Source organism: Phyllopteryx taeniolatus, chromosome 7 (genome assembly GCF_024500385.1).
Source record: "Phyllopteryx taeniolatus isolate TA_2022b chromosome 7, UOR_Ptae_1.2, whole genome shotgun sequence".
Taxonomy (NCBI): Eukaryota; Metazoa; Chordata; class Actinopteri; order Syngnathiformes; family Syngnathidae; genus Phyllopteryx; species Phyllopteryx taeniolatus.
In genome coordinates, this window is record NC_084508.1 from 11,780,024 (window position 1) to 11,793,885 (window position 13,862).

Consider the following 13,862-nt stretch of genomic DNA (forward strand, 5'->3'; position numbering starts at 1 on the left):
AGGGAGGAAGGGGGGGAGGAAAAACACAGAAGGGGTAGCTATGGAGATGGAGCGTTTTCCTGGCTGCTTTCTTTGACAGGTGTTGAGTGGGGCAAAAGTCTTAAAACAGAATCCAGCATGTACGCCAAAGGTAAAGGAGCTGTGGTCCCTTCCGACAGTCAAGCCCGAGAAAAGTAAGTCCCAGCGTTTGTTTGCTTTTAAATCTCTCTCGCTCTCCTTTTTTAAAAGCTGCTTTGACCTGCACTCTTGCGCCGATGTGAACTTTCTCCAACTAGCTCTCGTCACTGTGAATTGTCATTGTTTTCACGCACGCCTTCTCAAGCGTTAAAGGTGCACGCGTTAAACTTTTTACTTTTTCAACGGACTTCCTGTTGGTTATTATTATCATTATTATTATTGTTATTTTCAAAGAGTTACGTTCTCTCGCGGTGCTTGTTGTGAAGTGCTCCTCTCTCGTCGGAGAACCGAGGCTGCCTTTGCGGGCGCTCACGTGCGGGGTGCAACCGAGGAGTCAAAAGTTTTGGTCCCGGGAAACTTTTCAGAGAGGGGCCGAAGCAGTCTTGCGACTGGATGGTGCGTTTTTTGCAGACACTTTTTTGAGTGGTTAAAAATTGCACTTCGCGTGGTTCTGGTGGCTTATGGTGCGCGGAAATCACGGAGGTGTGCTTTAAAAAAAAAAAGGCTCTCTTGTTCTTTTTAAAGCGCTCATTGGGTGCACACTTGGGAGAAACTTGAGAAAAATTCATGTGCGGCTCATTTGACCTGTTTTGTGGGACTTTTTTTTTTTTTTTTTGCACTAGAACCATGAAGATTAGTGGGATTCATTCATTTTATACCAAAAATGGGCAACCTATGGACCGTGGGCCATATACAGTTCGTCAGAGCATTTGATCTGGTCTGACATGCAACCCAGAGGAAATGCTGTAAACACATTTTGATGCAAATGCTCATTATATTCAGTGTGTCACAAAAGTCATATTCAAGCATATTTTCAAGAAATACCATTTTCAGCACAATTTCCAATTTGAATATAAACAAATAGCCTCTTTAGTATGCTTTCCAACATTTGCGATGCAAAAGGTTGATGCACTTTAATTCATTCTGTGACCACGCTCGGAACTCAAAACACTCATATTTGAAATCACCTTTTGTCATTGAAATGAACAGAAATGTCATAATCCTACCGTAAATAACTTAAAATCATTTAAATAGAATGTGGGCGGCACGGTGACCGGCTGGTTAGCACATCTGCCTCACAGTTCTGAGGACCCGGGTTCAAATCCGGCCTCGCCTGTGTGGAGTTTGAATGTTTTCCTCCCACATCCCAAATACATGCACGGTAGGTTAATTGGAAACTCAAAATTGCCCGTAGGTGTGAATGTGAGTGCAAATGGTTGTTTGTTTAAATGTACCCTGCGATTGGGTGGCAACTAGTTCAGGGTGTACCCCGCCTCTCGCCCAGAGTCAGCTGGGATAAGCTCCAGCTCGCATGCGACCCGAGTGAGGATAAGCGGTACGGAAAATAGATAAATAGAGGATAAATAGAATGTAAAGCATTAAACAGTTTGCACATCATTATTTCATGCTTTAATACATTGTGGGGCTCCTTCTGGTGTGCGCACCTTGGCCACCAGGGGGCAGTATAATATGTGTATACATGAACTGCTCAGTAAGTTGCAGTAATATTAATTGTTTATTTTGCAGAGTATACAGAATATACCTGTGGGTATTGCTATACTGTCTGGCTACATGTGTGGCTGCACCATCTGTGTTCAAACGTCTGTCACTTAAAGGGTTATAACGCAGCGACATCGTGTTGTATTTTAGCATTAAGCTAGCAGACTTTTATAAGACAAAGTTATGTGGTTTGTTTAAATACACAAAGTGTAATTCTCTTCTTTTTATGTTTAGTTTGAGAGTAAACGTCAACTGCGAGTGGCAATAGACAACTTGAAGAAAGCACTGGGCCCCTCTTCTTGAAGAATTGTTCACTATCTGCCATATTTCTCCTTTTTATGAAGTTCGCTGGGACCAACTAGCGATCGTAACTCCAATTTTTGCTTGCCACCCAAGGCAAAAAAATCGACCGAGCGATTGGCTTGCATCTAAAAAAACCTGTAAGTTAGGTCACCCACAAGTCGAGCTACCACTGTATGTTGAATATGGCCCTCTGATGCGAAAAAGGTATCAGGTGGTCCTCAGTTTATGTCAGTCTTTACGTAAGAGGTTTTAAGATTACAAACCCTGTGCGTTTAACTAGATTTCGCACGCTCCGTTACCGCCACGCTCATTGTTTTTCATCGTATTGTTTTACACTTATGGCCCAAAATGTTTTTCCTACAAATAATTACTGAAATTATGTCATTACAAAGTTATGAGTATCACACAATTAAGTACTTTGTGCAGCGGCGTAAGAATACACACGCAGCATGCTCAGTCACCGCAGTTACTGTTTTTCATTTGTTTTATATTTATGGTCTAGAAGTGTTTTTCATGCAAATCTTTACTGTAATTATGACTTTACTACTGCCTTAATGTAGGTTATTAACTTTGGAGTTGCATATAAATTTAGTTTACATCACTGCTTTAGGAATGGAACTGTCGTAGGAAGGTTTCAAGTTTACAAATGGCGCGTAAGGAATTAGTTTGCGCAGCGGCGTAAGAATACAGAGCTCTATCGTAAACTGAGGACCCCCTTCATTTAAAAAAGGGGGCATATCCCAGCTAATTTAGGGTCTCTATAACTTGTTGTTTAGCCAAACTAGATGTTTGGTTCCTCTCTGGGACCCAAACGTATAAAAATACATCATGTAGCACTATTACAATGTGACACATCAGAGTCATGGTCGCCCTATGAGGTACAATTTGTTATTGTGAAACCATATCACTGTGCATGCTTTTCATTTAATAATTTTACATAATGGACTCCGCAATTGATTTTTCTAGCTTTTTTTTTTAACCAGTATAATGATGGACATCGGTTTTACAGACAGAGTTCCTTTTCTATGCTGCAACGTAATCTGATTTTGTACATATGCTGGAACGTGTCTATCACTAACAATCACTAATGCAGTGCTAAAGTCAGAATCACCGTAAATATTTGTATGAAAAAACACAATGCAATGAAAAATAGTAAGTATGTAAGTAATTGAGCATGCCTTTTTGTGCTGCGTGACCACGTATTCTTTCGCCGCTGCGCAAACTAGTTCCTTGTGCGCCTTTCTTAATCTCAAAATGTCGCATATTGGGACTGTCATAAAACCGAGGAAGTCCTGTATTATACATTTGTAAAAAACACAAATGTTTTTTTGGGGAGTTTGTAAATGTGGCTTTTTGCATGCCACAAAAAGTGTATGTTTGATACTAAATGTTTAAAGGAAGAGAAATTAATTTATTACATGAATCGCTGAAAAACTCACGTATTGGCTGTTTTTGTGTTCAGGCTGAACCCAAAATATGATTTTGGCGGCATCTTGGGGCCGAGGGACTATTTTGAAGTAAGGGGCTCGAGGAGCATCGTTTAGTTCGACCATAGCCTTGTCTAATAAAAAAAAGTGCTTTCCTGCCATCTTGAGGAATCTATAGGCAATTACAAACTTTCTTGTCTGTACGTCAATGACTTGCAGTTTGCAGCAGGACTTGGTTCCAAATGATGTACTTGCTTATGGTATTAAACTATGACAATCGACAAGCCAATAAAAATTGTCCCAGGGTCCAAAATGGGAAAGTGGATATTCAAATGCTTGCTGAGAATTTGGTGCAAACCACTGCTCCACTAAGCACCAACAAAAACATTTCCTTTTATATAAAATGCGTTACCTGGTCGGGTCTGACGTTGCGTCATCCTGCTGTGAATTGATGTGTGTGGGTTTTGTACACACGCTTCCCAGGTGGCCCTACCAACAGCAGGCAAGAGGTGACCCTTGAACCCGTGTATGATGCCTTAATATTACACATGACATGAGCAGACGCTAAGGGTGCGTTTACACCTGTTTGCCGTTTTAACGCCCCCCCCCCCCCCCCCCCCCCCAATCCGGCCCCAAAAGCAACAGATTGATTGTCGGCTGATTAAATAATATACGCATGCGCTTCTGATCATGAATGATCTTGATCGCATGTCGCGGTCAAATCGCTGCCGCGTTTCAAACGATAGCGTAAGAGGAGTATTAATAATTCAGCTCATGAGGAATACACGTCTTTCGAGAGGTGGCGACATGAATTGTACCGTAATGGGTAACAAAAGCCTCATATTTGTCTATAGTGCGGAGTGTGTCGCTTTGCGTTCTAATCAGCCACATATGAAAAGCAGCACAATAAGTGTCATGTTATTGTGTGGGTGCTGAAATGCCAAGCATTTACTAATGCTGGAGCAAAAAAAAAAGCCTGAAGCGGGGTACACGCATACCACTTTTCGACATCTTAGCCAATCTTGAAAAAGTGAGAGACCTCAAACGTGATGAGGAAAAATAAATCTCTGTGTGTGCTTACTGCTCTTACAGTACAGGAATTTGGTGCACTCGAGATTACCAACACAGCACACCACATATGTAACTATGTCTGTCGTAGTACCAAGACTGACCTGTGAGAGGCATCATGGTGCCATAGGACACAGATGAAAAAGAGTAGTGGTAGAAGAAGAAATAGAAGAAGTTAGAAGTGTGGTTGTAAACTCTCCTTGTCGTTTTTATTGTGGTGAAAGACTATCAGGGCTCGGACTCGCACTCTAAATCCTGATTCGCTATTCCTATTGACAGTAACGAATGACTTCCAAATCGGAATCGAATCATTACTCCGTGTACTTATTCTAAAATAATAGTCCAACGAATGAAAAAAAACAATTTGATTATTTGAAAACTATTTATTGAGCCGAAAAGAGAGTACGCTGGCCCGTTTTGGCTACCGTTTCTCTCTAAAAGTTTTTCTTTTCAGTTTAAAATGGCTTACTTTAACCAGGATCACTTGCCACACCGCGACCAAAGTTAGATTTGCTTGGTTTTGGGCCATTCGGTGCCGTAATTCCTTGCTGCCTTGGACCTGCTGCCTCCTTTCTAGGTAGCCGGCTCGCTACCTACGTAGGGCTACCTAGCCGGCTGGTTAGCTACCATACTGTGTTGGATTGACTTTCTCCCATTCATTCTGCCGCGGTTGCCTTCCACCTCGGCGATGGCTCCTTTTTGGGTTCGGTTGAGGCACTGCCATCAATAGAGGTGCGGGTCCTCAGGCTAGGCTAATGGATGCCTCCGTCCCGCAGAGATCTCGGTGGAGGGCTACAGCAACAACTGCGTACATACGCAGAAACTATGCGCAGTAAGTCCAAATGGCGTCGCTCATAAACAAAGGCTAAAAATCGTAAATCGTGTGTGTGTGTGTGTGTGTGATGTCATGCAGGCCTCTTGCCCTCTTCCCCCTCACCTGTCTTGTCACCCAAACCTGCCCTACAGGGCCGACACATGTTCCCTTGTAAGAGCGCTTCGGCGCGTCGCAGAATTAGCTCGCATTAACATATTCATATGGCTCTTTACATATTCACATATTGTAAAGGGGGCGCCAGAGGGCAGACAATTGAACAAGACTGATGTCGTCTGTTCCCTCGGATCCAAACGAAGGGAAGCCTTACACTCCAAGTGCCTAATTTGGATTTAATATACACAGTATGTCCAATTTTTAAGTTTTTATTTATTTTTTATTTTTTTTAAAGTATTCCAAGTATTAAACTTTAGTTTTTCCAAATGTATGCAGCGATCCGACATATATCGCGAAAGTTTTGTTCTGGACCAACTTACGATAGTTGAAAATACACAGTATAGAAAGACCGTGTAAGTAGTTATAAAATATATATACTCATGTCTTAAAATAGCTCTCCTTTCATGCATTAAACACATTTAAGTTTATTAAAATTTTTTTTTAGACATATTAAGCATTTTAACAATTTTTTTGCTAGGATAAAATGTATAGGAAATACCTAATAATTATGGACTTAAATAATAAGCTTTAAAATACCCCTCTCACACACTTTAATTACATTGAAGCTTATGTATTGTAAGCACACCTTTTAAGCACTTTGTAAATGTATTTCAACAAAAAAAAAATCATATGTGCAACAGAAAAATCGGAGCTAAATCTCTATAATAATGTACTTTTAAACATAATTAAATAGATTTAAAAAGAATTAAACAGTTTTGTCACAGTGCATGAATTGAATGGCCATTGTGCTGCTGTCCGCCTTGGCCACCTGGGGGCAATATAAGACAGACAGATGGGTTTACTGTATGTGGATGTCCGTACATGATAGACATCTGAGCTCCTCAGCTCCTCGCAGAGGATAAAGAAAATATGACTGTGATTACTGCTATGTTGAATGTCTAAATGTGTTGCTGCACCATTTGTGTTCAATTTGTTTTCCAAAGACGAGGGGCCGCTGCGCTCCATCCATTCCTCGGTAAAATGCGTCACTTCTCTGCCGTCATTTCCGCTACGTCACTTTTGGTGTGCCACCAAATGGGCCAGTATGGGAAATTAAGCGAGCATTCACTGAATATACATAAGAGAATATCAAATACTGAAAATACAGCAAGATGTCAGAGGAGCTGATAGGCTTATTCAGCAGTCAATCATCTCCTCTAATAGGGGCTTTGATGAAAATTACTTATTTTTATTTATTTTAACACAAAATAATTACATACTCCAACTTTAATCATGGACACCCCTCTAATGTAGCAGATGTAGACGATATTTAAAACAATTCTTTTTTTGCTGCAGTTTTTAGTTCCCCTAAGTGCCCTTAAATGTGTTTTGTGTTGTTTGGGCTGACACGCGTGTATATGCGTCAGCATTCGGTTGATTTTGATGTCAGCGAGCTCGCATTATACATCCCATCTATCGGCATCGTTTATGCCGCACTCACAGTGGGAGATATTAGATACATGTCAGATTTTTATCCACATTTGGAAGAGGCCTGATTCTGATCTGAAGATAACCGGTTCCATTCAGATTTTTTTTTTCTCCTTACACTGCCATGACTCATCAGACCAATTGAGCTACTCAAGAGCAAAACATAAGAACTGTTTCACTTTTCCATCATTTATTTTTGAGAAGTAATGCTGTAATGAGACTTTTGTTAGAATTAGTGACAAAAAGGAAGGAGACGTCGCCCTTTTGCAGATAAAGAAATGGATTGCTCACAGCACGTTTCTCCTGCATTTCATCCATCCATGCTTTTTTGGTACCAACTAATCTCATTAGGTTTGCGGGGCAGCTGTATCCAATCCCAGCTGACTTTGAGCGAGAAGCGGGCTCCACCCTGGACTGGTCGCCCGTCAATCGCAGGGCAAATATACACAAACAAATCCTTCCTAATCTGCATTTTTTTGGAATGTGGGCGTAGCTTACCCAGAGAAAAACAGCACAAGCCCGGACAGCAATTTTCTCACAAGGATTCAAACCCTCAACCTTAAGAATTGTGAGGCGGATGTGCTAACTACCCCACCACGGTGCCATGCCGTCACCCCAGCATTTAATTAAATTAAAGTGAACACAAGCCGTTCAGGGGCTTCTGCATTAATATGACCTTATTGTTCAGTCACTGGCAAGCCTTTGAAATGTGCGCTGATGAATCTTGGGTCTTAATTAACACTTCCGCACTCGCTGAAATTCTAGATAGCGATCAAACGTCTCCATTCAGTTTGTTTACAGACATGTTCTTGTGTGATTTGGAGATGTGTTTGTGCTAAAAGATCTTCAAGTGTAAAGTTAATCAGTTTGTTTCTTTACATCCCCCGCTCCTCCTCCTCTGGCTCCTCCCACGTATTTTCGTGCCATTTAATGGTGGGGGATCATCAGGTTTTCAATGCGCCGTTTTGACTCGGCACAGATGGCGCTGCCATCTGCATTTTAGCCTTTTGAAGACGGCATAAAGAGCTGCGCAGGAACAAGAGAAAACATTGCTGGAAAAGGCTAAAGGAACCCTTGATTTAGCCCCGGCACCCTTCGGCTGACTGCGCCCGTGTCGGGGAGATGACAACAGTCAATTAATGCTGCCTCTCGTCAGCCTCGTCAGCGGCTGCCAGTGCACGCGCATGTCAGATTGTATCGCTTGAAGTAAAGCACACCGTGTAAATATTGGATCTGTGGTTCATGAATTAGTTTGACATCAGTGCGTGAAGGGCTGCGAGTGTTGGTTTATTAGAGAAATGCAGATCAGGAACAAAACTGCGTTGGTGGGCCTCAAAAAAAAAAAGAAAAAAAAGAATCATTTTGTCGATTGTGTGAAATCAATTGAGTGTACTACCTGACTACAACCAACAGAGGCGCTGATGATTCACTCAACTATGTAGTTTGCGTTCTTTGGAAGAACAACGTGACGTCAGCCATGGGAATATTGAGCTGCATCCACACAGATCTCGGCTCTTCCGGGCAGAATTAATCGGCGCAATACGATACTTGAAACAGGAGTACAGACCACTCAGACAAAGATTCTTCCGTTCCATTAAAAATTGCACCGGTACCTTCATGTATGCTTTTTTTTTAGCTCTGACTTGCAAGCAAAAAAAATTAAGATACAAGCATTAACGTCGTATTGTTATAACCCTTTTTGTACATTTGAACACACACGGTGCAGCAACCCACGGAGACAGACAATCCAACAATACTCACAGGCATATATTCTTTATCTTCTGCGAATAATGACTAATATTACTGTACCTTCCTGAGCAGTTGTGACTGTCTTCTTCGTTTATATTCGTATGTAAAAATTATACTGATGTTTTTCCTTGCATTCTTATGAAATGTTTCCTTGTAATATTATTCCTTTGATCTTGTGACTTGATAACTCTTTTCTTATAATATTAGTACTTTGTTTTTGTAGCACAACACATTTTTTTCCTCATATTACAACTTAATTACTATACCATTATGATTTTATTATCGACACACCACAACTTTATTATTGTAATTTTATGACTTTATTCTCACAACTTTATGACCTCTTTCTCATTTTCTTCTCATAACATTACACCAGTTGTCTTGTATTTTTCCAACTGTATTCTGGCAATATAATTTTTTTGTCCTGTTAAATTAAATTGTTTTCTTCAAATATTATGACTTTATTATTTTAATATAAAATGTTTTCTCCTTGTACTAATAAGACTTTCTTTTTGTAACATTATGCCTTTATTCTCGCAACATTACATGCTTATTCTTGTGATGTGTATATGTATATATAATATTGGCAGCACGGTGGACGACTGGTTAGCGCGTCAGCCTCACAGTTCTGAGGACCCCGGGTTCAATCCCCAGCCCCGCCTGTGTGGAGTTTGCATGTTCTCCCCGTGCCTGCGTGGGTTTTCTCCGGGCAATCCGGTTTCCTCCCACATCCCAAAAACATGCATTCATTGGAGACTCTAAATTGCCTGTAGGTGTGACTGTGAGTGCAAATGGTAGTTTGTTTGTATGTGCCCTGCGATTGGCTGGCAACCAGTTCAGTGTGTACCCCGCCTCCTGCCTGATGACAGCTGGGATAGGCTCCAGCACGCCCGCGACCCTAATGAGGAGAAGTGGCTCAGAAAATGGATGGATGGATGGATATATAATATTTTTTTCTCAATTGTAGTCATGTAACATTACAACTTTTTTGACATTTTTCGAATGTTACAACTTTTTTATTGTGATTTTTCCAACTTTGTTCTGGTTACGTTACGTTTTTCCTTCTAAATGTATAAATTCAATCTGGCAACATGACAACTTTCTTTTCTCATAATATTATTATTTTTTTCTGATAATATTACAACTATATTCTGGCAGCATATTTTATGACTATTACTTTTTTTCTCACAACGTTACGACTTTTTTGTCTTGTAATTTTACGACTTTTCCCCTCATGATATTACAACAATTTTCCCTCTCATCATTTTACTAATATTCCTTAGCTCATCAGCTGCTGTGCAGGTCTTGACTGAAACAGACATTTATGGCAATATGATCTCCCATCAATCATTATAACTGCTTTTCTTTCACTGCCTGTCTCGCTGGCGTGTTGATGATAAACAGATGAACAAAATGATGGGGCATTTTTGCAGGTGTTCTTCCGTCGAGCGACAGAAGCACATGTGATTGTGCGTGTTTTCAGCCTTATTGACACTGATTTGTTTTGACAAAGGGAGTGCCGTAACAAAGCCGAGCAAATATAAACAGCGTGTGCGGTGGGAATAAGCTTTAGCGGGCGCGTATCACAGCATCCACGTCGCTCAGGCGTCTTCAAGTGGTACATCCATACTGCTCTTTATACGATCTTCATGAATAATGAATATTCCGGAAATAATATTTTGCGATTTTTATGTGGCTACACTTGCCGGGTACGATTTAAATTATACATGCGACACATCTTTAGTCTTTTTTTCCCGCTGAAAGATAATACTGTCTGTGAAACAGAGGTGCTTAATCCGGTTCCTTCCCAGCACACCTCAGCTCACCCCGCTCCCGCTCGAACTGCTGAATTATTGAAACAAAGACACGAAAGTTCATTTGCTAACTGTCTGCGCTTTAGCCGCTCAGCATGGCTGATATGCTCTTGTCTCTGGAGGCGAGCCGAGGAAAGGTAATGCAAGGATGGGGGCAGCCCTGGGGGCTAAATGTCAGGTGTGATTCCAGGGGACCAGGTAGTGGAAGAGAAGACCTCTTGATGTGTGGGCGAGGAACAAAGTGCTCATTTGGACCAAGGAAGAAACCGTGACTTGAGTTAGTGACATTGTGGGGATCTACATTGATTGGACTGTGGAGCTCACATACATGCCGTCGTCTCTTCATTTGCATTAACATACAGTGGAATGGTTGAACACCACGTGTTCCAGGACACTGGCAGACATTCAGTTTGTTCATGTTTCAAAGGCATTTTTTCCCATATGTAATGATGCTAATTGAAATGATCTCTCTGCGCTAGGGATGGGAATTGAGATTTTTACGATTCACATTCCATTTTCAAAACTGCTTAGCGATCGATTCTTTATCGATTCTCATTGATTCTCAAATTTGAAGTTTGAGGGAGGAAAAACACCCAGGGGACTTTAAATATCTTTAATGTGTTATTTTGTACAGACAGGGTTAATAGTTCAAGTGGTGCTGTTTCTAGTTGTTTAGAGTTAAAATGGTGTCGTTTTTAGTCGTGCGTTTACTGCTGCTCTTGGTGGCAATCTGGCACCCTTACCCAGAATAGTTAGTGTCATGTAACATATTAATACCACTTGAGGCCAGTAGTTGTGTGAATATCAGCTGATCCATGCGATGCGTACGCTCTGTAAAATGTGCTATGACCTCGTCAATTCAAATAGGGAACCGCTAGAAAATTCAGCTAATGATTCCAAGGTATCGTTAATTTGGAACCGGTTCCAACCGATGGATGTTTTATCTAATATACTGTATTAGTCGACTAGTTGACAAGTCAACTTTACTACACCACGTCAACATTTTTCACAATTGAAGTCGTTCAATTGCTCATAACATTTTTGGTATGTCGTCTTCTAATCAGCTAATTTGCGGAAGACTTTTCACTCGCCCATCTGCTGCTGTCCTTGAACTAATAACGCACTGTGGAGCAGTGAAATGTCTGACCAACAAGGCGCCACCGTATTCATACATCTGTGCGGGTCCGAATATGAAGCTGGTTATGGAAAAGCACAGTTGTTGGCCTCGCTAGCTTCGGCTAGTCGCATTGCCGCTAGTCCTAAAAGATTCATACCAGCGGTACTTCGGGACAGGCGGTGAGGAACGAGGGCAGCGGCGCGAAGAGAAACTCTACAGAGATTTTTTTTCATCATAGAAGTAAAATACACTAAGGCTGCACAATTAATCCAATTTTAATTGTGATCGCAATTTTGGCAGCCACGATTTAATGAGCCTGTTCGTCGGCGATTGTTTACATTTAAAATGCGGTCAGTGCTGCATATGAAAAGTGCTTCCTTTGTAGCAGTGCCCGAACGTATGTTTAAGGCTTCATTTATGGTCGGCATCGCGTTCTGTAGCCAACTTCCAAATAAAAGCTTAAAATGGCATTGTCCATTGTAGTAATATATGAAAATGCTATTTGGAAGTTGGTTCTCTCAGCATGTTGGCGAAGAGGTGGCGTGTCACAGTAGGACACTATTACCAATCGTTGTAGCGGCTGTCTTCACTTGAACTTTTGGGCTGGTCTGACCGCAGTAAAATAACCCCAGAAGTAAATAGAGAGGGAAATCACAACGGTGGAGTTCTTTGCACTTTGTGCACAACTGACCAATGGTCCAGCAGAGCAACGGAGGCGTACCGTCCTTGACAATTCACAATATTGACGACAGGGATTTTCAAATGGAAAGCATGCATTATGCATTAAGCATGCATTACCTTTGCTTCCATTAAGTTGCAATTTGTGATTGCACTTTATAATAGCAAGTTTATTCAGTTAGCCCTTGGTAAAGTAGAATTTTTGGGGGTAATCATTTATTCTCATTTTTCCCAAACATGAGGAATAATTGTGATTAATAATCATGATTAAAATATATAATATACAAAAACTCAGCCATACAAATATACAAATAGCAACCGCTGTGTAATAGGACAACAAATTATGTCTTCACTCTTGATAGGGAGGTATGGCGAGGAGGTGACTCTCTCTACTTTTAGACAACACAAACAACTTTTTTTTTTTTCAATAATGAAGTTGATTTACAGTAAACATATTGCCCTGACAACCAGTTCAGGGTGTACCCCGCCTCCTGCCCGATGATAGCTGGGATAGGCTCCAGCACGCCCGCGACCCTAGTGAGGAGAAGCCGCTCAGAAAATGGAGTTGTAGGTATCATCGCACTTTTCCTTTGCTATCATTGGTACCGTTCTGTAAAACACCCTTGTGGAGTAATCCTTTCGTTTTAATATTTGTGAGACTTATTAAGCACGTTTGCTGACATTTTCCGAATTGAATTTCAGAGTTTCTTGAATTCAGAGGTTCCACTTTTCACTCTCCTAGTTGCAATTCTCAGTGCTCCCTCGACAACGCTTAGTGGATTATTTCGCTGTGTCTAAGCAGGTACACTGCTGATATCGAATAAAGGGTATCTAACACAATTTATTTGTGGTAGCTAGGGGTACATGCCCTATTATTTGGACCCACAATTTCACAGCCTAGTTAAACCAGCTTCAGAAATTATATATGATAATAACTAACAACTTTGTGCGTGTGTTTTGGCTTGTTATCTTACGTTATGGGTGGGAAAACTGTGCGAGGTCGCGATCATGTAAATTGGCCGGTCTGTGGCGTCATATTAGGGCCAAAATCTGAACGGCTTGCTTAAAGAAATATATGGACAAAAGGCAACTTACTAAAAATTTGCTTGGTTTTGTAATTTCCTGCTTAATGTGTGCGCAGGCACTTCAGAGACCCAAATACTGAATTTGCATACACGTCACTTTTTCATAATATGCCATATGTTTGTCAAACTAATTCTTGTTACTTGCCACGTGAAGTTATGGTTTTCCTCAGGGGGCTGTTAATGACTGTGAAAACATATTAACATTGCCAAATTATATTATTACATAAAGACAGCAAATTGATGCATAACTAGTTTTGAAATCACAAGTTAAGGAAAATAGTATCAACTTTTGTTCCATTCATTCAGTTTTGGGTGGAAATTATTGAATGTGAAGACAATATGCAATGTTGGTACAGATTTGAGTAAGAAAGGAGTTTCTTGAAGTCGACATATTGTTGTCATGATACCAAAATTCTGAGTTTGATAATATACCTGCATAAAGTACCTTGATACTGATACTGGAACAATACCACGGGAAAAAACATCAGTGAAAGCAGTTGAATCATAGATGACAAAGCATGCAGCTTC

General features: G+C 40.8%; 1 protein-coding gene across 3 annotated transcripts in view; it reads left to right on the top strand.

The window, feature by feature from the left end:
- The window catches only part of ssbp4 (single stranded DNA binding protein 4), a 120,516-nt gene continuing 106,654 nt past the window's right edge, over nt 1-13,862 (top strand). For all 3 annotated transcript variants that reach the window (XM_061780624.1, XM_061780623.1, XM_061780625.1), the window contains exon 1: nt 1-173. In XM_061780624.1, the coding sequence (XP_061636608.1) occupies nt 118-173 (56 nt within the window). In that variant the 5' untranslated portion in view covers nt 1-117. The remainder of the gene's footprint in view (nt 174-13,862) is intronic.